This window comes from Temnothorax nylanderi, unplaced genomic scaffold (genome assembly GCF_030848795.1).
Source record: "Temnothorax nylanderi isolate EJ_2023f unplaced genomic scaffold, tnyl_v1.0 TNYL_tig0180_pilon, whole genome shotgun sequence".
Lineage (NCBI taxonomy): Eukaryota > Metazoa > Arthropoda > Insecta > Hymenoptera > Formicidae > Temnothorax > Temnothorax nylanderi.
Window position 1 is genome coordinate 184,753 of NW_027249242.1, and position 25,556 is coordinate 210,308.

Sequence of the window (25,556 nt, forward strand, 5' to 3'; positions counted from 1 at the left end):
GGAGATGGCAGAGAGAAGAATGAGGAAAGTCAACATAATCATAAGAGAAGAGAAAACAAGAAGTGAAAAGGAAAGAGAAGAAAAAATCGAGAAGATGATAGAAGAAATAAACAAAGCGAAAGTGGCCGTCGAGGAAGTACGAGAGATAGGACATAGAGAGTTTAAAATGAAGGTATTGAGATGCAGAAACTAGGAAAGCAAAAGGGAGATAATGGGGAGAAAGAAAGAGCTAGGAAGGAAATATGGTTGCTTCCTGGATGACGACCTCACTAAGGAGGAAAGACGGATACAAAAAGAGATAAGAAAGATAGCAAGGGAGAAAAGGGAGGCAGGAAGAAGAGTAACGGTCGGTTACCAAAAAATATGGGAGGATAACAAGGAGTGGAGATGGAGCGAAAGCAAAGGTGTGCTAGAAGAGAGAAATGACTTTCGCAGATCACATTGAGAGGAAGAAGGATAAGGAAGGGCTAAGAGTGACAAACGAGAGAAAGAAGGAAGAGATACAAAAAGGAGACATGATAGGTTTAAGAAGATAGAAGAAGAGCTGAGCGTTTCAGAAAACGTCAAAATGTATAAGGAAGAAGAGGAGGACATGAGAGGGAACGATATAGTGGAAGTCGAGGGGCAGGAGGAGGGTCACGTGGGGGAAGTGATAAGAAACGATAGGGGGAGCGAAGAGACGTGGAAAGTGGCCTTCTGGAACGTAGCGGGTATATCAAACAAGGATAAGAACTTCTGGGAAGGGATAAAGGAATGGGATGTTATTGTGATGATGGAGACTTGGACCGACGAGAAAGGATGGGAAAAAGTAAAAGAGAAACTGCCGAGGGAATATAGATGGAGAGTACAGAAAGCGACCAGGAGGAACAGAAAGGGCAGAGCGTGCGGAGGAATGCTGCTAGGAATAAGGAAAAGTATAGAAGAGATAAAGGAAGGAAGGGAGACGGAGATAGAAGGAAAAATCGAAGGTAAGATAAGGATAGGAGAGGAAATATGGAGGATAATAGGAATCTATGTAAACAACGATATAGACAAAAAATTAGAAGGATTGAAAGAATGGACGGAGGAGGGGGAAAAGGGAGTAAGAACCATAATAGGTGGGGACTTTAATGCGAGAACAGGAGAGGAAGGAGGATGGGAAGAGGAAATCGAGCGAAGAGATGAGGATAGAGGGAGGAGGTCTAAAGACAAGAAGATAAATAAGGAAGGCAGGAAATTACTGGAGTTCATCGAGGAGAGAGGATGGATGATATTAAACGGAGGCACGAAGGGGGATGAGGAGGGAGAGTATACATATACGGGAGGGAGAGGCGAGACGGTCATAGACTACGTAATAGGGGAGGAGGAAGTCAGAGAAAAAGTGGTAAGACTGGAAATAGGAGAAAGGATAGATTCGGACCATCACCCAATAATACTTTGGGTGAGAGGTAGCCCAAAGAGAAAACAAAAGAGGAGAGGAGCAGAAAGAATAAGAAGAAGAGGAATATGGAATGAAGAAGGAAGAACACAATTTAGAGAGAGGCTAGGCGCGATTGGAGGAAATAGAGATCTGCAAGAGGAAATAGAGGAAGGAACAATGAAGATAAGAAAAGTGATTGAAGAAAATGAGGATAAGAGTGAAAAAGGAGCTATTAAGAACAGAAGAGGGTGGTGGGACGAGGAATGTACGGAAGGTAAGAGGGGAGTGAGAAGAGAATTGAGGAAATGGAGAAAAGGAAAAGGTGAGGTAGAAAGATATAGAGAAAGAAAGAAGGAATATAGGGATATGTGTGAAAGGAAGAAGAAAGAGGAGAAAGAAAGGATGATTAGAGAGATCGAAGAAGCGAGAACGGAGGGAGAGGTATGGAAGTTGATAGGCAGAGCGAGGAAGAGAAGAAAAAGAGTGAACGAAGAGATAAAACAGGAAGAATGGAAGGAGTACTTCATGGAACTGATGGGCGGAATGGAGAACAGGGTGGTGAAGGGAGAGGGGGACGGAAATAGACAGGAGGAAGAAGAGATAGAATTAGAAGAGGTAAGAAACGTAATAAAGAAACTGAAGACAGGAAAAGCAATAGGCAATGACGGGATACTAAACGAGGCATGGAAATATGGAGGAGAAAAAATGGTGAATTGGATATGGGAAGTATGCAAACGGGTCTGGAGAGGGGAAGGTTGGCCGGAACAATGGAAGGAAGGTGAGATAATCCCACTAGTTAAGAAAGGAGAAGGGCGAGAGGTGAAGGACTATAGAGGAATAACCATTATGTCATCGATGTACAAAATCTACACGGCGATACTAGCGGAAAGAATAAGAGAGGAAGTAGAAATGAAGAAGCTGATCCCCGATAATCAAGCAGGATTCAGGAAAGGAATGGGAACAATGGATCAAATATTCGCTTTGAACTACCTGGTGAACAGACAAATAGGAAAAGAGAAAGGAAAAATGACTGTATTTTTTGTGGACTTGAAGGCGGCCTTCGACTCAGTGGATAAAAGAGTGTTAATCAAAACAATGAGAGAAAGAGGAGTGAGACAAGGACTGATAGACAGGGTGGAGGAAGTACTGAGGGAAACAAAGAGCAGAGTAGGGAGAGGAAAAGAGAGTGGAGGACAATTCTGGACAGCGAAAGGCTTGAGACAGGGATGCCCACTAAGCCCAATACTATTCAATCTACTAATCGCAGACATAGAGGAATACATAAAGAAGGGTGGATGGGGAGGCGTGAATCTAGGAGGAGAGAAGATATACACGCTAATGTATGCAGATGATATAGCACTGCTAGCGGAGGAGGAGCAGGACATGAGAGCAATGATAAGCAGGCTGGAAGGATATCTAGACAGAAAAGGTTTAACTCTGAGTATAGAGAAATCAAAGATAATGAGGTTCAGAAAGGGAGGAGGAAGGAAGAAGAAGTGCGACTGGAGATGGAAGGGAAAAAAATTAGAGGAGGTTAAAGAATTCAAGTACCTGGGGTACACGCTGAAGGAGAATGGAGGACAGGAGGCGCACATTAGAGAGAGAAGAAGAAAGGCAGCAAGAGTAATGAGGGAAGTGTGGGGGATAGGAAAGAGGATGTGGAAAAAGGACTGCAAAAGAAGAATCTGGCTATATGACACCCTGATATGGACGGTGATGGGATACGGAGCAGAAATATGGGGATGGAAGGAAAGGAGAGAGGTTGAAGGTATTCAAGAGAGATATCTAAGATGGGTACTCGGAGTAAACTGGAGGACGCCGGGATATATGGTCAGAGACGAGCTAGAAAGAGAGAAAATGAGAGCTAGAGCAAGCAAAAGAGCATGGAGGTTTGAAAGAAAACTGGGAGAAGGTAGAGGAGGAGAAATAGCGAGAAAGTGTATGGAAGAAATGAAAGAGAGATGGAAGAGAGGAAGGATAATAGGAAAATGGGAGCATAAGAGAAAAGACTACTTGGAAGGGATCGGAGTAGAAACGGAAGAAGAAGAAGAGCTTGAGGAGGAGGAATTGGAAAAGAAGGAGAAAGAGAAGGATAGACAAGAAAGGATGGAAAAGATCACGAAATCGAAGTACAACAGGTGGTATAAGAATATAAGGAAGGAAGGGATCCCGGACTATTTAAAGAAAGGATGGGAGGAAGCGAGATGGAGCAGGGTGGCAAGATTCAGACTTGGTAATGAAGTGAGGGAGGGACTATACTGGGGTGAAGAGGAGGATAGAAGGTGCAGGATGTGTGGGAGGGAGGAGGAAACATGGGAACACATATGGGAGGAGTGTGCCAGATGGGAGGAGTGGGACGGAGAGGGATGGCAAGACGTGGTGGGTAGACTGCTGGGAGAGAAGGGGGAGGGAGAGAAATGGATGAAAGCAGTAGAGGAAATGAGACAAGAGGAGAGAGGGAGAAGAACGGAAAGTGCAGGGGGAAGAGCCAATAACCTCCCGAAAGAGGACTAAGCAGGACGAGACATCGAAAAGGAATGAAGGGAACCTACGTCGAGGTAGATAAGCAGGGGAACATAAAGGGTAGATAAGCAGGTAGGGGAACAACAAGAGAGGAGGAAGTGAAAAGGAAGATGAGGGAGGTATAAAAGAATGTATTCTATTAGATTGAATGAACGGAGCAGAATGAGCCGATACAATACTCCTTTAACCCGGGAGAAAGAGAAAGTGGTACTAGAGGTGAGAATAGCGGAAATGGCAAGGCGGGTACACAATGCACGCCGCCACAACGGGTAAAATGGATCGGCGGCAAGGTCGAGAGGGCGATGGAAGAGAGTAACAGATCGAGGGAAACAGGCGAGAAGTGCACGTGGCGAGAATAAAGGTGATAAGAAAGCGACAGTAAAAGAAGCAAGGCAGGAACAGCAGAAAGAGTTGACGACGGAGGAGTAAAGGTAAAGAGCGGCAGAAAGAGTTATCTAAGGAATTGAATGAGAGAGACGGGCAGAGGACAGGAGGAGGAGAAAGGTACATATAAGCAGAGGTATTAATCAGACATTTTCTACTATCCACAGATACCGCAGGAAGGAAGTAGAGGAATGATGAGCAGAAAAGTGGCGTTAACAGTCGACAGGGAGGTGATAGAGGCGATAATAGACGAACGACTGAAAGATCTCAAGAGAGAAATAAAGGAGCTGAAGAAGGAGAGGGACGCGATGGATAGAAGGATGAACAGAATGGAACAAGACCAAGGCAAAAGGAAGAGGGACGAGAGCGAAGAGAGAGGGGATAACACATACAAGAGAAAATGGTGTTTCAAAGACAATGAGGAGAGCGAGGAAGAAAAAAGAAAGAAAAACATTATAATTAGAGTCGAGAAAGTGATATGGGGGGAAGGCGGCACAAACCTGAGCAAAGTGCAGAAGCTGATATCGAAAAGATTGAAGGTGGAGGTGGAATTGAAGGAGGTGAGCGTGCTAGGGCAGAAAGGGGAATGGCTCACGATGCTGCTAAAGTTGGGAAACGAGGATGACAAATGGAAAGTGTTAGATGCAAGAAGAAGAGAAGGAAGCAAAATGAGAGTAAAAATGGACGAAGACAAGTCACTGGAGGATAGGATCAAAGAAAGAAAAGAGAGAGAAAAGAGAAAGGAATGGAAGGAGAAGCAAAACAGAAAGTCAAGCAGGTCAGCAGAGGATGAAATTTCAAAAAAGATGGAAGAAAATCTTCTAATGATTTCCGACGAGGAAGAGGAGGGATCGGAGGGAAGGAGCTGGAAGTGGTAGGGAGGGGGATAACAAAATGCAAAAATTGTAAAGGGTTGGGTACGTCCCTATAAAACGCTAAACTAATGTATTGTATGTATTATATGTAATGGGTGACGGGAATTATTGTAAAGGGTTGGGTACGTCCCTACAAAACGCCCTTTTGGACCCCATGTGGGTAATAAAGTACACGTTATCAATCAATCAATTTTAATAATTGTTTTTTAAGAGAAAAATATAAAAATTTATTTAAAATTTTTATGCAAAACATTATTAAAAAATAATGGTTTTACCTATTCCATAAAACAATTTAGGCACGTGAATACAGAGGTTAACCAAATCGTAAACTCCCCAACGGCACGTCACATTGTCAACGCGGGCAACCACGGGGAATACGCGTGACGGCGTTCCGGTGCCATAGGATCAGCGCGGACCCTCGAGCAACCTAACCAAGCCGCGTTTCTCGCGGGGAGCGATAAATAGCGACAGAGGGGTTAGAAAAGCTCGCGGTGGAGCGCGACCATTTTACCGACTCGACGGCGTCCTCGCGCCGATTCCTCGACGCGCCGACGACGACGACGACGACGGCCACGACCACCACGACGACGACGGCCACGACCACCACGACGACGACGACGATGACCACCACGACGACGACGACGATGACCACCACCGACACCACCACCACTACAACGGCGGCGACAATGACGCCGAGACGATGCGGCGAACGCTGGACGATGCGGTTGCACGCGCGACTGTCACTGACACAACGACCAACAACGACGATTTACCGCGGCCGGGAGTCGGGACGATCTACCGCGCGCGCGGCATGTCAACTCTCGCGCGAAAATCGCGGGATCTCAGAGCCGTGCCGTGCCTCGCCGTACCTCGCCGACGTGCCGTGAGCGTGAGCGATCTCGAAAACAACCCCTGGTAAAAATTACCGTTAGAAACAGTTAGAAACAGATAGAATTTTTGATGGTATGTAACGGAATCCTATCCGCTGTAACTGCAAGCTTGTCTAGCTCTATCCGTTTCTGTAAGCAGCACTATTGTATCTGCAAATACAGACAGAAAATGTAACGACGTATAACTGTATCTAATGGAAATCTATCGGCATACAGCATCTATAAGCTTTTGCAATAGAAAAACTTGTCTGTTTCTGTCCGCATTCTGTACGCATCAGATGCTGACGGTATCTATCCGTAATTGCGGATACCGCATCCATCTGCATCTGTACGCAATGTCGACTTATAGGAATTTGTCTGCAACTACGGATGCGAATCCTGTCTGTTTTTGTCCGCATTCTGTACGCATCAGATGCTGACGGTATCTATCCGTAATTGCGGATACCGCATCCATCTGCATCTGTACGCAATGTCGACCTACAGGAATTTATCTGCAACTACGGATACGAATCCTGTCTGTTTCTATCCGCAGTCTGTACGCATCAGATGCTGACGGTATCTATCCGTAATTGCGGATACCGCATTTATCTGCATCTGTACGCAATGTCGACCTATAGGAATTTGTCTGCAACTACGGATACGAATCCTGTATGTTTCTGTCCGCATTCTGTACGCATCAAATGCTGACGGTATCTATCCGTAATTGCGGATACCGCATCCATCTGCATCTTCGCGACGACGCCGCTAGGCGGCGCATGATGGAAAGCGTTTCTCACATTTAAAATACAACCAGCCATAATATATAAGCAGGCGTTCTGTCAGGCGACAACCAGAAAAATTACAGTGTCGTAACTAAAGGAATCCCTTCTCCTGGCGTTTAAAGGTAGAATCTACCTGATAACTACAAACCTCCCACAATGTACATGTATTTGCAGTAATAAGAAATGAATAAAATGCATTTGCAGTTAGAAACGGATAGAGCGGGCAAATCATAATTGCATGCAAATGCAGATAGATATCCTGCCTGGTTTTGCAATCAGATGCGGATAGACATTCAAAATTGGCTACGTATAAAAACGAATAGGATTCATAATTCGTCTGCGCATAGGTTCAGATAGAAGTTCCGTTCCGTTAGGAATCAGTTAGATGCAGTTAGCCTTCCTCACCGTATTTGCGTACACAGTCTTATAGAATCTGCAACACTTTTCATCTGCTTCTATCCGTAATTGCAGGGAAAGAAACGCATAGTAAAACAGTCAGAAACGGATAGAATGCACGTTCTATCCGTTTCTAACGGTAATTTTTACCAGGGACGGTCCGCCATCTTTTCGGTCGGCCAAAACACCCGTTTTGCGACGATACGTGCGTACCATTTCCCTCCTATACAAACTGACGCACGTGCAAGGAAAGACAGAATCACGCTCGAGGGAAACCTAACCTGAAATCGCCGTGAGCTGAAGTCGTGCGCCCGGCGCGCCACAGTGACGAGACTGGCGGACCAACCCCGGGTGCTTACTGGCGGATAAACCCCAAACATAAGTTTCAGGTTTGATCGCCCACAAAATATTAGACATCAACGATAATGAAAAAACTACACTGGATTCGTGTTCAGCATGCATTACTCTTTATAATCACGTACCGCGAGATTTGGAGAGCAAATATTATTGCAGATATTACAATATTTCCACGCGCAAAAAATTTCACTTTCACCTTCCGAAAACACGTTTGCCCTCGTAAAAATTATAACACGGCAGGTAACCTGCCGAAACTCCGTTGGGGTCACATGGGTACTATAAGCAGCGTTTACAATGTTAATAGCGAGTTTGCACAATATACAGGTTCCGAGATATTTGATTTGGCGGTTCAACCCCTCTGGCGGTTTAGCCCCGGTCTCCCCTACTTAATAATGTTTTTCCTAAATTTGAGAGCGACAGTTTTAACTTACAGATTTATGTTTTACGCACCAAAATATACAAAATTGTGAAGTTTCAGCCAATCGGTAAGAAAGCCCCTCTCCTTCATAATTACCTTAAAAAATAATTATGTTAATGTTATATATAATATTCCCAAACGATAATTTAATTATAATTATATTACATAATCTTAAATCTTACCTTGTTAAAAACTTCATTACCAAAGAGTTCGCCATACTAAAAAGTAAAGTTTTATTGTAACAGAATTCAAAAAGTTAGTATCTAAATAGACAGAATCGTGTATGCGCTCAATCACGAGAAAATCCATTATCCACCAGTCTTCAAATATTTGCAGAAAAAATCCTCTGATGACTGACGAATATAAAAATTCGAGGTAAAGTTTGCATTAAAAATATAAACTGGTTTGTCCACCACTTCCAAAAACTTTGCTATTATAATTTTTATTATGATAGATATATTTAGATTAAATATGAATTAATCCTTTTAGAGTCTAATCTTTTTTGTGTGTGAGAAGAACATATTTAATTTAATTATTTTTTAAAATGTTAGAGATTGCTGAATACAAACGTAAAATTTACCAACATTTATTTTGTTGTTATTGCTTTCGTGAATAATTAATATTTCCAGACACTAAGATATAAAATCAACGTCTATCATAAATAATATAATGGACTCGATTCAATTAATATTATAACTTGCCTACAATACGAATTGCGCTACAGATCACTTTCTCATTCTCTTCAACTTTTACAAGACAGCAATTTACAAAACATTTACAAGACGGCATATGCATACGTGTGTGATTTTGGATGCACCTTCTAATATATAATATTATATAATATATTGATGATCACACACACACACACATACATACACACACACTATCTGTCACGTACTACGTTTACGCAAACGTTACTTCTGTAGTAACTTATACGATAATTCCTCCACGTAAACGAGTGAATTATTGTAAGTTACCACAGAAGTAACGCTCGCGTAAACATAGTAAACGGTCAAGACTATCACTACATATCTCCGACCCATCGACATATAGTATGGACTGCGCACAGGTATAGAAAAATATGACCGGCGACTCACACCGGTGGAAGAAAAGAGATAGCGACTGGTAGAGGTCAAGCTGTCCTTTTCTATCCAGTGCGTACAGACAAAGAGTTAACGAGGTAGAGGTCAACTCTACCGGACACTTTTTGAAGGCTTTCATATAGAGATCGCGTAGTCCATACTATATGTTGATGCTCCGACCCGCTGATATTTTGCCTCTTGTGACACCCACATCCTAATTTCGTAGCACTTCGATCCTTGCGTCCGACCGAAATTGGGAATTAAACGATCGTACTTAGTAGTATTTAACGATGAGAGACCACGGTGTTACGCGCGAACGCGATATGTATTTCTAGGTTATATAACTGACTGACAGCGCGCTGTCCGTGCAAACGCACTAAGCGACGAGCGCGCACGTACGCGTATATGCTGTCTCTTTTCAGTGTAGCAACACTGTCATGGAGGGGACCCCGGGGGGACGCTCGAGATGTTCTTAAATGCCATCTATCGAGGCAAAAGCAACCGTACGTACGGCGACGACGACGACGACGTTTAATTCTTAATTGTAAAATTTACCATTTCAGACTTTGCATCGTCTCCGCTCGTAGGGCACGTAGCGGAAAAATAAAAACACTTATTATATAAATCGACCCCAAGCTATCGATCACACCAAGCCTACTTATTCCTAGCCTACTTAGAACTTGATCCGTTTACTCGTTATTGAGATCTCAAAATCTCGGGTACTCGCAACTCGTGCGTTCGCGTAAATGAGTCACGGTGCGTCTCGCTCCGCGCGTACTTGGCGCGAAACACTACCGTGTCTCTTGATATTATAGTACATAAATTTTATCTTGGGAAAAACTAGGTAAATTTCAGGATTATATTCTGGACCTATTAGGGTATTTAAAGCTAGATTATCCAATCCAGGCCCCATAGTTTCATATCTAATTTGGGAAAAACCTGTCAGTGGCAATCTAGGACCCATGTAGATTTTCCCGACTATTCTTTGTCTCGGTAAAGTCAAGGTAAATTTCTAGGGTGTATTCTGGACCTAGACGGATATTCCAAACTGGATTTTTCTACACAGGCCCTGTATTTAATCTCGGCAAATCGAGGCAGATTTCCACCTGGGTATATATATATATATATATATATGGGACGTTTCACGTCAACCGGATCACTTGTCTGCCCAAAATTTGAAGCGACCTACGAAGATGTTCGATAGCTCAAAAAATTAGTCTTTACTAGTACTTTCGAAAGTCATGTGCCCCGTTTTGAAATCCAAGATGGCTGATCCAATATAGCGGCTGAAAGCCTGAAAATTGGAGAAAAATCTACATAATTTAACGTAATCATGTTTTTAAATATTGATTCGGTTTTGAAATGGCTTGGTAAGGAGTTTTCAGTGTCTCTGATCACGATCCTGGAGTTGAATAACTGATATCTAAGATGGCGGATCCAATATGGCGACTGAAAGTGTAAAAATTAGTAAAAAGCTAATCTTATCTTGGTTACGTTACTGAAATTCAAGACGGCGTATCCAATATGGTTGCAGAAACCGTAAAAAGACTACTTAATTTAAAAATCAAATTGTTACTGTGGTTACTATTCTAACGTTTTTTTTTTTTTTTTTTCAGAGTAGTTAGTGAGCAATCCCATCGGTAACTCAGTGAGCTGTTAATATTATATTTTCTCCAGCAGTCTTTTCAGAAGTTGATGAAACTTTCCCAACTTTCTTAAAAATCTTAAAATCAAATGTTGCTTCTCCAACAGTCCTTTTCAGGATAGTTGGTGAGCGAATACTATAGGTTGCTCAGAGAGTTACTGTGGTGGCTTCCCTAACGGTCCTTTTCAGGATAGTTAGTGAGCATTTCCATCGGTAACTTAGTGAGCTATCGATATATTTTCTCCAACAGTCCTTTTCAGGATAGTTGGTGAAAATTTCTTTTTCACGGTTCAGTAAGCTGATGTTCCTTCTCCAACAGTCCTTTTCAGGATAGTTGGTGAGCGAATACTATAGGTTGCTCAGAGAGTTACTGTGGTGGCTTCCCTAGCGGTCCTTTTCAGGATAGTTAGTAAGCATTTCCATCGGTAACTTAGTGAGCTATCGATATATTTTCTCCAACAGTCCTTTTCAGGATAGTTGGTGAAAATTTCTTTTTCGCGGTTCAGTAAGCTGGTGTTGCTTCTCCAACAGTCCTTTTCAGGATAGGTGGTGAACTAATACCATAGGTTGCTCATAGAGTTACTGTGGTGGTTTCAACGGTTCTTTTCAAATTGACTGCTCTTACCTTTGACTATCGGATTCCTAATTAGTAGACTTTTTAAAAAATAATCTATAAAATATTTATTAGAGAAAATGGAGTTTAAATTAAGTAGTCTTTTTACGGTTTCTGCAACCATATTGGATACGCCGTCTTGAATTTCAGTAACGTAACCAAGATAAGATTAGCTTTTTACTAATTTTTACACTTTCAGTCGCCATATTGGATCCGCCATCTTAGATATCAGTTATTCAACTCCAGGATCGTGATCAGAGACACTGAAAACTCCTTACCAAGCCATTTCAAAACCGAATCAATATTTAAAAACATGATTACGTTAAATTATGTAGATTTTTCTCCAATTTTCAGGCTTTCAGCCGCTATATTGGATCAGCCATTTTGGATTTCAAAACGGGGCACATGACTTTCGAAAGTACTAGTAAAGACTAATTTTTTGAGCTATCGAACATCTTCGTAGGTCGCTTCAAATTTTGGGCAGACAAGTGATCCGGTTGACGTGAAACGTCCCATATATATATATATTAAACACAAGTACCTTGCGTGATACTATAATTTATATACTTTTTTTTTATTAAAAAATTTATTGACAAAAATTTATATTTATTTTATTTATGTTTTTTAAGCTCTTGTTTCAAATAAACAAACGTACTTATCAATATTTTACAAGTTTTTATTATTTCACTTTATTATCCAGTAAAACACAAATCTGAAAGAAAAACGTATGTTCTATGAAGCCGGATTTATAGAGGCCGTAAACCATTAATTTATGCCGAAAGCGTACAATTTTGACCAATGCGTGGTTACGCGCAACGGAATCGAATGACGTGTTTGGTCAAAACTTTACATTTTCGGCACAAGTTAACACTTTACGGCCTCTATAAATCCAGCATAAAACTTTAAGAATGTACGTCTTCTCTGATATAATTTTATATTATATAAATATTTATATATATATTTATTAATGCTTCACCTTCTGGTGCTTACATAGCAGTTTAGACTGCCAAACTTTACACGACTATACATTTGTCAAAATCTTGTTTCCGGTTTTTACATTTTGTTGTTACGATCCTGCTTATAAACTAATCAAACAATACATATATTAAATTTTAATCCATACCCTGCTCCATCGTCGCTCAACATATCAGCCATTCTTCCTTTCCAACTCTCCACTTTTTCACATCTCGTACTTACATGTCGCATATCTTCGTTTTCTTTCCCGCATAATCTACATTTTCTCCATTCCTCATCCATCCAATACATATTTCCTTTTGTCTCATTTCCACACCTCATTCTCGCTAATAGGCTTATCTTTTCCTTCCCTTTTCTGACCCCATCTTTGATATATCTTGGCAACCATTCTATTTTGACATCTTTATAATCCTTACACGCTTTTGAGTTTTCAATTTTTTCGGCTCTCTCCTGCATATCTACTTCTCTGTCTCTTGTCACCATACAATCAATACCTTCATCTCCTATCCTTATCAGTTCTTCCTCGCTCATGCCGCATCTCTGTATGTACTCTCTTCTCTCTTTACTTTCTGCCGACCAATTTTGTATATCTTCCCTGCTTTCTTCCTCCTTTCTCTCCTTCCAGCATTTTCTTAGAATTACATTTCCGTTATCATTTCTCATTTTCTCTTCATATTTTGCCGCTCTTCTTCCCGCTACGATTCTTATCTTCTCTCTTTTCATTTCTTCTCTCACCACATACCCCGGGGTAGATCTTTGTAAGCCTAAAATCCACCTTATGTACCTCTCTTGAACTACCTCTACCTCCTTCCTTTCTCTGTATCCCCATATCTCTACTCCATATAACATTATTGGTTTTATTATTCTATCAAACAGTTTCATTCTCCATATTATATCCGCGTTAAACTTCCTTTCTCCATAGCTCCATATCCATGCCATCGCAATTTTTCCTTTCCTTATTCTATCTTTTATGTGCATCTCGTCATTATTGTTTCTGCATATTTTATACCCTAAGTAATTAATTTCTTTTGTCTCCTCAATTCTCATATCTCCCCACCACCATTCTCTCTTCCTCTCTTTGCCGCTTCCCTTCCTGAATACGATTATTTTTTATTTTTCTGTACTTAGCTCTAGTTTCTTCCTTTTTATGTACCTGTAGAACACCTTCATCATGATATTCATCATATCTTCATTTTCTGTAACAAGTACTATGTCATCTGCATATTCTAGCGACCATATCCTTTCCTTTCCGATCTTCACTCCACCAGGATTTTTCTTTATCTCTTCTTCTATGTCTGAAATCTATATGTTAAATAATGTCGCGCTAATTGGACATCCCTGCCTCACTCCTTTTACAGCCCAAAATTCCTCCGTTTTTTTATTGCCTATCTTCACTTTGTATCTAGTTTCGCTATAAATCTCTTTCACTCTATCGATTAGCCCTTTACTTATTCCTCTCTTTTCCATCATCTCCCATATTTCTTCTCTATTTAATCTGTCGAAAGCTGCTTTCAGATCAGCGAAAAAAGCAAACAAATATGCCTTGAAGAATGATGTCAAGCCCGCCAATGCCTCTTGTTTAAAAATAGAGTTGGAAAAACGAAAGGAAATAAAATTCCGGTTCTCTCGTCCCAGGTGAGACGGAGAAGAAGTGTGTCGTTGTTTAGGAGCGAGAAAAATATCAAGCGCGATGGACTGGACCGGGAATTACGGCGCCCTGTCGCAAGATCAGAGCTGAGTGAGGCTGGGGCATTAATTTCAGAGCATTCCACGGCGCCCTGTCGCAAGAGACCCGCATGTTCCAGATTCGCAAGCTCAAACACCCAAGCTCTCCCTTGGCAACAAGTACAAGTACACACGTACACACGCCCCGACTTGAGTTGGTGGTCGGAATCTGTCCTACATTGCACCTTAATATATAAATATTTATATAGGTAATATTAAATAAATATTATTGTTATGTTGGACGTTCCCAATATTGTCAGGATTCGCGCGCGGTTGCGACAGCGCGAACGTAGTGCTTGGCGTAGTCGCGAGCGGGCGCGACAAGTACCGATGAGGCGTGCGAGAGCCGCGAATCGGAGCCGATGCTCCGGGCCTTCCCCCGAAGCCGGGCTCCGGCCAGAAGCAATCCGGAGCTAGTAATAAACGGACGTATTATTCAGTATCCTGCGAATTATTCTTTCGTGAACCCAGCCTCATACACAACAGAGAATTGGCGACGAGGATGGGATCTCTCCCGCAGCCGGTGAGAAGCCCGTACTAGCACGATAAAGGAGTCGCGCGAAAGCCGACAAGATCCTGAGTCGCGCGAAAGCACGGCAAGCGCCGAAGCACGCGTGAGTACGATCGCGAAGCGCCATTACGTGCATACGTGGCGTCCATTACATTGTTCGAGAGCGTTCGAAAAGCTCGAGCCGGTCCACCGGATACCAAGTTACACCTTCTCTCGAGCAATCTCGATACGGGGGAGATCGTCTGCGATTTTCCAAGCCGGTACACCGGGTACGGAATTACCTTTTGCATTACGGGTAATTTCGAATTGTTCAGGATACATTGTTCGTTACATTCCACGCCGCTCAACAAACCGAGGCGTTGTCGCCAGTACTGAGGTCACCTTGAACCATGGCGGCCGTTGTATTACATGGCAACTTTAGTATCGAAGTTTTCGATCCGAACACGACGGAATGGGCGAGGTGGCTCCAACGTTTTCAAGCGGCGGTAAAGATTTTTAAAGTACCTACGGAGCAACAAGTCCTGTATTTGCTACATTTTATTGGGACGTCGGCTTTTGATGTCATCTGTAATAAATTGGCGCCGGCGGACCCGTACACTGCTGATAGGAGCGTTAAATGTCATAATTGCGGGACACCAGGCCACCTGCGTAAAGTGTGTATGGCGGCGAAACACGCGCCCGCAAACCAAGTAGAGAAAATATTAGTCGTGGAACACCCGCAGTTCAGAGAAAAGTTTTTTGAGACGATTACAGTCGAGGGCAAACCTTTGCGATTCGAAGTAGATAGCGGAGCTGCGGTAACCATCGTGAGTACACATACGTTACAGGATTTATTCTTATCCAAGCGGTTACAACCGACTACGTTACAATTAATTACTTTTTGCAAAACGCCGATTAAGATTGTGGGCGTGGTACCCGTGATGGTTAGCTGGCAAGAAACTAAAATCAAATTAAATTTGTACGTTTCGAATGTCGAGCGCGAACCATTGTTAGGCCGTGAGTGGATTCGGCAATTGCACATACGTCTAACGGACACCGTAAATGCAATAAATACGTCACGTAATGATACGGAATGCAAAATTACAGAACTATTACAACAATATCGGAATAAATTAGACCCACATTCGACCAAAATTAGAGGTTTACAAGCAAAGCTCACTTTGAAAGAAAACGTTAAACCGGTGTTCCTCAAAGCCCGTATCGTCCCTTTCAAACTGTTACCGTTGGTCGACCAGGAATTACAATCGCTTGTCTCGAAAGGCGTCCTTGAGAAAGTAAACACGTCGAGATGGGCTACCCCCATTGTGCCGGTGTTGAAAAAAGACAATACGGTACGCCCATGCGGGGATTTTAGCGTCACTATCAATCCTTGCTTACTGATCGATGAGCATCCGTTACCTACAACTGATACATTATTCGCGAATATGGCGTGCGGAGAAAAGTTCTCCAAGATAGACTTGCAACAAGCATATTTGCAATTAGAAGTTAGGAAAGAGGATCGAGAATTACTCACTCTCAATACGCATAGAGGCCTTTTCCGAAGTACACGCTTAATGTATGGAAACGCATCAGCGCCGGCCATTTGGCAGCGTGAAATAGAAAACTTATTGCAGGGTATCGAGGGGACAACGGTATTTTTAGATGACATTTGAGTCACGGGACCTACCGAGGAAATCCATTTACAACGCCTGAAACAGGTATTGCAACGCCTGGGTGACGCCAACATTAGGTTAAACAAAAGCAAAAGCAAGTTCCTACAAGATAGCATACATTATTGCGGGTATCGAATTGACCGATCGGGAATACATAAAACTACAGATAAAATGCAGGCCATTGACCGCATGCCTAGGCCGAAAGATATTACCGAATTACGATCATTTTTGGGAATGGTCAATTACTACGGGCGGTTCATTAGGAACCTGAGCACGATGCTCACGCCACTACACGACTTATTACAAAAGGGAGTCCTTTTCAAATGGACTCACAAATGCGAGGAGGTTTTTGAATGCGCGAAAAGGAGTTTCAAAAGTGATACGGTTTTAGCCCACTTTGATCCGAAGTTACCGTTAGTTTTAGCTACCGATGCTAGCCCGTACGGAGTAGGGGCGGTGTTATCACACCGTTACCCCGATGGCACCGAACGCGTACTGCAATATGCATCGCAGTCTCTTTCTAAAACGCAACAACGTTACGCTTAAATCGACAAAGAAGCTTACGCTATAATCTTTGGAGTAAAGAAGTTCCATCAGTACCTTTACGGTACCAAGTTTACATTATACACGGATCATAAACCCCTGGTACAGATTTTTGCGCCGTCAAAAGCTTTACCCGCGTACTCGGCTATGCGGATGCAACATTACGCGATACTCCTACAGGGTTTCTCATTCGAAATTAAATACAAAAACTCTAAACAGAATGCCAATGCGGATTGTTTATCACGGTTACTGGTGAGCACAACTACAACCGCGGAACGTGATGTAGTAGATATTTACGAAATAGGAATGTTACACGAAATGCCCGTATCCGCGGATAAAATTGCTGGTGCTACAGTGGAGGATGTGCAATTGAAGAGTCTCCTGACGGCCATACGCGAAAAGAAAGAGATACCCGAAAAAATGCGTTTCAACATAAATCAAGCAGCATATAGTGTGCAGCAGGGCGTACTTTTGTGCAATGGAAAGGTAGTAATCCCTAGTAAAATGAGCGATCGAATCCTCCGGGAATTACATAAAAACCATTTCGGGGTAGTTAAAATAAAAGCGTTAGCTAGGAGTCTGTACTGGTGGCCTGGTATAGACAAAGCGATAGAGAAGTTAGTAAGGAACTGCGATATATGTAACACCGTGCGTAATAACCCACCGAAGGCAGAAATACACGAATGGGAACCAGCCGGGACACCGTTCGAGCGGGTCCACGTGGATTACGCGGGGCCTTACATGAGCATGTATTTTTTTGTATTTGTAGACGCATTTTCGAAATGGCCGTTTGTGCGAATTGTTAAAAACATAACCGCGGAAACTACAATTAAAATATGTAAGGAGATTTTCACCGATTACGGTATTCCAAAAACTATGGTCATGGATAATGGCCGTAATTTTCGTTCTGCAAATTTTACACAATTCTTAGAATCTCAGGGGATCACCCCAAAGTTTACAGCTCCGTACCACCCAGCAACCAATGGGCAAGCGGAGAGATTCGTACAAACGTTGAAAAACTCCTTAAAGAAAATACTTACAGACCCTAATAGTAAGGAAACAACCGTAGAAAACGCGCTACGCAATTTCTTAGTCCAATACAGGACAACACCACATTGCGTGACAGGAGTGACTCCGTTTGAGAGAATGTTTAAGCGAAAAATGCGTACAGAATTTACTTTATGTATACCTGAGTCACCCAAGAAAAGCGCTAACCTTAACCTTAATAAAAAATCGCGTGAATTTATGGTGAGAGAGCGTGATATGCCGTAACTATAATAGCAAAATTAAATGGAAATTTGGAAAAATTGTACAACGCTTAGGTAAATTACATTATAAGATTAAATTGGAAGATGGCAGGACCTGGGAGCGTCACGTCGACCAGATCCGCAAGAGAGGAGAGCAAGGAAGCCATCAAACAGAACCGTACACGGGGGTGTACGATGACGAACCAGAGGCGAAAGAGAAGCCAGCGGCACCGGGTGACGCAGCGGAACCAAGTCGCGTTGAACGCGACCAAGAAGAGGAGCGAGGACCGGAAGCTCTGCAACAGCCTCCGGTGAGGGAAGCAAGAACCCCGGAACCAGGACAACCAAGAGAACGCCCAGTCCGAAATAAGAGACCGCCGGAAAGATATGTGGATCCCAGTTTCGGCCGTCGATAGGCAGTTTCCTTTTGCGGGGAGGGAAAAAGTGTTATGTTGGACGTTCCCAATATTGTCAGAATTCGCGCGCGGTCGCGACAGCGCGAACGTAGTGCTTGGCGTAGTCGCGAGCGGGCGCGACAAGTACCGATGAGGCGTGCGAGAGCCGCGAATCGGAGCCGATGCTCCGGGCCTTCCCCCGAAGCCGGGCTCCGGCCAGAAGCAATCCGGAGCTAGTAATAAACGGACGTATTATTCAGTATCCTGCGAATTATTCTTTCGTGAACCCAGCCTCATACACAACAATTATATAAATAGATTAAAAAGTTCATATAGCTAGCTTTTATCAAAATCCATAAAACTTTTATAAAATCCACCAGGATATCAATCACAATTTTGTCAAAATCTACAAGGAAGTCTATCTGGATTTTGTAAAAGAATTGTAGATAATTATTTATTTTTTGTAACAATCCATGTGGATTTTGACAATATTTATGTAATAACCTGGATTTTATTTAAAAAAAACGTTGATAATAGTAAATTGTTTTGTCAAAAAACGATATAGAAAACAATATGGAAAATTATATGAGAAATTATATGGAAACCATGTGAAAAACCATATAAAGTGCCATCCAAAAAATGCAGCTGGTTATACATGTGGATAACCATGTGGAAAACCATACAAATCCGACCTGGGATACAGGTGGAAATCTATATGTTTAGCCATATATATAATCATATGAATCTCCATCTGTACCTTTTCAGTACGGTTTTCCATCTAGATAACCATAGGAAATCCATACAAAACCATCCGAAATCCATAGAAATCCACATATATTTTTATCTAGTTATCCATGTAGATAACCATCTGGATTTCCATCTGGATCTTTTCAACGGGAGACAAAGATATAGACAAGGATAGCACGCTACATTGCACGCACACATACGCACGATGCACACCGACATCATACTTTTATATTACGCTTCCAAATCTTGATTTGGGGGGTTTATCGATGTTTTTCTTGTTGTGTAATTCAGGGAAGCTTGTTTCCGCGTTCGTATTAATGGTATATCTCTTATATGAAACACATCTTGTGATGAGCTGACAGCTCGCCGCAACTCGAGACGCCATATTAGGATAAAAGTAGATAAGGAAATCTGTACTTCCGTAATTTTTTCTCGTTTTCTATGTAAAATCGAAGTTTTCCTGAATCATTGATGTATGTATTGCAATTCTGGAAAAGGAATTTTAATTCTGTCAAATTAATACGACGCTACGTGACGGCAAAAAATGCCGGTAAAACAGACGACTCCAGCATCACCTTAACAACGTTTTTCCTAAAATTAAATGCGACAGTTTTAACTCTCTCTCTCTCTCTCTCTCTCTCTCTCTCTCTCTCTCTCTCTCTCTCTCTCTCTCTCTCTCTCTCTCTCTCTCTCTCTCTCTCTCTCTCTCTCTCTCTCTCTCTCTCTCTCTCTCTCTCTCTCTCTCTCTCTCTCTCTCTCTCTCTCTCTCTCTCTCTCTCTCTCTCTCTCTCTCTCTCTCTCTCTCTCTCTCTCTCTCTCTCTCTCTCTCTCTCTCTCTCCTCCCTCCCCCTCCCTTCCTCCCTCCCTCCCACCTTCCCTAACCCTTCCTCCCTCCCTCCCTACCCTCCTTCCCAAATCGGTAAGAAAGCGCCTCTCCTTCATAATTGCCTTAAAAAATAATTATGTTAATGTTATGTATAATATTCCCAAACAATAATTTAATTATAATTATTTTTAAAAATGTTAGAGATAGCTGAATACGAATATAAAATTTATCAAAATTTATTTTGTTGTTATTGCTTTCGTGAATAATTAATATTTCCAGACACTAAGATATAAAATCAACGTCTATCATAAATAATATAATAGACTTGATTCAATTAATATTTTAACTTGACTACAATACGAATTACGCTACAGATCACTTTCTCGTTCTCTTCAACTTTTACAAGACAGTAATTTACAAGACATTTACAAGACAGCATATGCATACGTATGTGATTTTGGATGCACCTTCTAATATATAATATTAGATGATGATCACACACACATACATACACACACACTATCTGTCACGTACTACGTTTACACGAGCGTTACTTCTGTAGTAACTTATAAGATAATTCCTCCACGTAAGGGCCAAAGCACATATGACAGTCGTAGTCGTGGATGTAAGTAACGCACAAGCTTTGGCGTATCCTGATTTGTCAGGTCGAGGACTACGACCAGCGTATATCGCTACGTCATGTTATGTGCTTTGGCTCTAAATGAGTGAATTAATATAGTTGCTTTTCATTTACATCAAAACTCAGATAATTCTCACTTGTAACGTCATAACTCAGTTAAATGCACGTTCTTTTTGCATGCTGGCAAGTGAGATTCAATTGAGTTTTTATCCACAATCGAGACCATGTGCTTTATGAATCTAATAAACTCACATCAAAAATGAGGCTATGGAGGCTTTGTCAACAAAATAAGCAGGTAAATACAAAATGACATATCTTACCTGAGTATAAAATACATATCTGAGTGACTCAGATCACTTGAGTGTAAATGGAAAGCAACTATTGTAAGTTACTACAGAAATAATGCTCCCGTAAACATAGTAAACGGTCACGACTATCACTACATATCCCGCTGATATTTTGCCTCTTGTGACACCCACATCCTAATTTCGTGGCACTTCGATCCTTGCGCGACACAACCGAAATTCGGAATTAAACGATCGTACTTAGTAATATTTAACGATGAGAAACCACGGTGTTACGCGCGAACGCGATACGTATTTCTAGGTTATATGACTGACTGACAGCGTGCTGTCCGCGCAAACGCACTGCGTTGTTTTCGAGATCGCTCACGCTCACGGCACGTCGGCGAGGTACGGCGAGGCACGGCACGGCTCTGAGATCCCGCGATTTTCGCGCGAGAGTTGACATGCCGCGCGCGCGGTAGATCGTCCCGACTCCCGGCCGCGGTAAATCGTCGTTGTTGGTCGTTGTGTCAGTGACAGTCGCGCGTGCAACCGCATCGTCCAGCGTTCGCCGCATCGTCTCGGCGTCATTGTCGCCGCCGTTGTAGTGGTGGTGGTGTCGGTGGTGGTCATCGTCGTCGTCGTCGTGGTGGTCATCGTCGTCGTCGTCGTGGTGGTCGTGGCCGTCGTCGTCGTGGTGGTCGTGGCCGTCGTCGTCGTCGTCGTCGGCGCGTCGAGGAATCGGCGTGAGGACGCCGTCGAGTCGGTAAAATGGTCGCGCTCCACCGCGAGCTTTTCTAACCCCTCTGTCGCTATTTATCGCTCCCCGCGAGAAACGCGGCTTGGTTAGGTTGCTCGAGGGTCCGCGCTGATCCTATGGCACCGGAACGCCGTCACGCGTATTCCCCGTGGTTGCCCGCGTTGACAATCCCAGATAGCCAAACCTGAGCAGCAGATTCCACGCAGAGTCTGCATTACATTTTTGGTATCAGAAAGGCAACAAATTGCACGCGGAAACTGCTCTATCAGACGATGTTGTCAAACTGTAGCCAGAAATGCGACAGAGCCTGCTGACAGGCAATGTGAGCAGATTGGCAGCAGAAACCGCGCAGAGCCTGCACACATACTTGGCAGCAGATTGACAACAAAGATCGAGCAAAGCCTGCGCGCATGACTTGAGAACAGAGTGGCAGCAAAAACCAAACAGATCCTGTCGATAATCAGCTGTTGAAGTGACGCGCATTATTATAGCTCATCATTAAAAATTATCCCTGATCTATACTGTATATTTAAACGTTTCTTTTTATGAGAAAAGAATACAGATGTGGAATAAATATACATATGTATATATATAATTTCGAAAATAGAACATATACATATATATTATTTATATACTACAATACATGAAATGTATAAAACGAATATTTTACAACTCAATAATATTATACATTACTATCTGTCCGGCGCCGGCGTTGCCCGTCGAGGAATCCGTGAAAACACATTTTACCTCTTTTCACCCCGTTAGGAGTCGAATTTCTAAAAATCCCTTCTTAGTGGGTGCTTACGTCATGAGAGGAATACACTACCCGAATTTCATGTTTCTAGGTTCAGGGGTTTGGGCTGGGCGTTGATGAGTCAGTCAGTCAGGACATTTGTCTTTATATATATAGATTAGAATGGCGCTATATAATTATATTACATACATTAGTTTCAATGTGTATGTGTGTGGTGTAGAACACTATCATATTTAAAATATTACAGGTAAGAAATTTAGCAGACCAGAAATAATTGTTATAAATCAGATTATCTTGTTAAAAACAAAATAATAAAAAGATAGGAAAAAAATTAAATTATTCCAGTATATGTAGGTCAGTAAAGGATATTATAGAGAATAATTGTAATAACAACCAATTAATGAGAGGTAGTTAATTAAGAATATTATTTAAAAATTAGTAAAATTTTCTTTATTATATTCTCCACTAATTGGTTTCTAGTACAATATCTTTTATAGTATCCTTTACTAAGCTAGACATCTTGACACACACATACACACACACACACACACACACACACACACACACACACACACACACACACACACATACATTAAAACTTTGTAATATTAGATCTTGAGTTGTAATGTTTTATATGTATTTCATGTATTATAATATATATAATATATTTTCCATTTTTAAAATTATTTCACATTTGCATTCCTTTCTCATAAAAAAACGCTTAATTAACAGTATAGGTCAGGAATCATTTAAAGAGCTAATGCATGACATTTAAACAGCTGATTACCCATACAGCACAAAATGTTTTCAAAAAATATTTTTGAATATTTCTGTAAAAATATTGCAAGAAACATTTTAAAATTGTTTTAGGAATATTTAAAAATGATTTAAAAACCTTCTGTGGTATACATTTTTAAGAATATTTTAAGAATCTTTTAAAAATATTTATAAAAATGTTCTTCTTTATTACCCAGACAATATTTTCTTAAATATTTGAAATATATTTTTGAAATATTAATTTAAATCTACATATTTATTGTTTTATAATCTCGTTCCAAAATATTTAAAAAATATTTTAAATTTATTTATTATTGGCTTTATAATCTTCTTTCAAATATTTTTGAAATATTATGAAATATTCTTAATTAAAAAAGATGCATGGTAGCGCATCTTTCCGTGATAGTTGGCAACGACGCCACTAAGCGGCGCATAATGGTAAGACTAACTCGTAAGTAAATTTCAGTTGAGGGCTGATATAAGCAGGCTTCCTGCGAAGCAAAATCATGACATCCGCGAGACATATCTTTGTCAGCAATACAACGCAAGGCTCAACCAAAATTGCTGCAATGATTTTTTTGACATAATCTGGCGGACATAGAAACATTTAAAAAATATTTTTGTGAATTATTTTAATCTTTCCTAAAAAATATTTTTTGCTGTATGGGTATGGACAAAGTCTGCTCGGTTTTTGCTGCCAATCTGTTCTCAGGTCGAGCGCGCAGGCGCTGCTCGGTTTTTGCTGCCAATCTGCTGCCAGGTTATGTATGCAGGCTCTGCGCGGTTTCTGTTGGCAATCTGCTTACATTGCCTGTCAGCAGGCTCTGTCGACAGAACACGAGCTTAATGCGGACACAGATGGCTATGGTTTTGGTGTGGGATTTTGATCAAATTTGCTGCCAATCTGCGCGCATTCTGCTAACATTTTGCTATCTGGGATGTGACGTGCCGTTGGGGAGTTTACGATTTGGTTAACCTCTGTATTCACGTGCCTAAATTGTTTTATGGAATAGGTAAAACCATTATTTTTTAATAATGTTTTGCATAAAAATTTTAAATAAATTTTTATATTTTTCTCTTAAAAAACAATTATTAAAATGTATCCTATCATTTTTCAGGATTAGATGTACGTATATGTATTGAAAATGCAGTGTGGCGGATTAGCCCCGGGGGGGTGGCGGTTCAACCCCGGCATTTTTAAGATTTCAATTTTTCCACCGTTGTCGTTTTTGCTCTATACCGGTTAAACAAAGCAACATAGATAAAAATTTCCTATATAAATTTTGTAGCTAAAGGTTCACTCTTTACAGTGGTATACCACTTTTAACTAAAATTATTTATTTTTTTGTTAAAAATCGGCACCGAAAAAAAACTGGCGGTTTAGCCCCGGTCTCCCCTATCTATTGTACTTCTATTTTTTTTTATTTTTCAGTTTTATAATTTGTTTATTATTCTTACATCTTAATAAACTTCTTAAGGTCGTTCTACATTAGTCGCAAGCAATCCATATTGTCGCAAGTCGCAAGAGGCTTGCAATTTGAGCTTTTACACTGCAGTCGTAAGTTACAGTCAATCAAAGAAGAGATTTGTTGTAAAAATGTCGTTATTAACATGTCTTAAGCAAGCAGAACTGCTAGTAGCACAAGTAAGTAGTATTGCTTTCTTCGTAAGCAGTACTAGGGTGAACTGACCAGTGAATGAACAAATAAGCGGCGTCTCCTATTCATTAGAGACGTAAAATAAAATTATTATCCGTATCACTTTCAGCATCTATGTAGTTGATTCAATATATCATACTGATTATAAAAAAAATATTAAAGGTGCTTTCAGAATAAAACATTTAGAAAATAAATGGAAAAGTGACAAAAGGACCGATAAAGGACCAGTGACTGAACAGAATTGTCAGTAAATGAAAGGCTGCAATACCTAATTACTAAAATAGAGCCCACATGTTCATTTACTGAGAAAAGGTTAGAAAATCACACCAGTGAATAGACATCATTATATTTAGCGTATTTTTACGAATTTACAGAAAAATGTTTGACAAAATAAAATATTGACTCTATCTTTACTTATATGATGCAATATTTACCCTCGAAAATCAATTATAACGCTTATCCAAACGTAAAATCGCAACCTTCGCAAAATTAACCTCTTAGTAGCTTGCACGCCATAAACATGAAAATGTTTCTCCTTAAGTCGACACTTTTTTTATAACCGTGACATTGATCTCCACGTAATCTGTGAATTTTTCTCTTAATTTTCATCACAAAATCATTTATCTTCGACCCATGATTTTTTTCATATTTAAAATATAAGTGATTTTGTTCATTTACTGGACCCTGTTCATTCACTGGTCGGCTTACCCTTCCGGTCG

At 41.1% G+C, this 25,556-nt stretch overlaps 1 protein-coding gene across 1 annotated transcript; it reads left to right on the forward strand.

Annotated features, from left to right (window-relative positions):
• The first annotated feature begins 568 nt into the window (after positions 1–568).
• LOC139778348 (uncharacterized) lies at positions 569–7,182 on the forward strand. The gene is made up of 2 exons (XM_071716253.1): positions 569–4,353; positions 4,474–7,182. The coding sequence occupies exon 1, from the start codon at positions 569–571 to the stop codon at positions 3,911–3,913; it is 3,345 nt and encodes a 1,114-aa protein (XP_071572354.1). The 3' UTR covers positions 3,914–4,353; positions 4,474–7,182.
• The last annotated feature ends 18,374 nt before the right edge of the window (positions 7,183–25,556 follow it).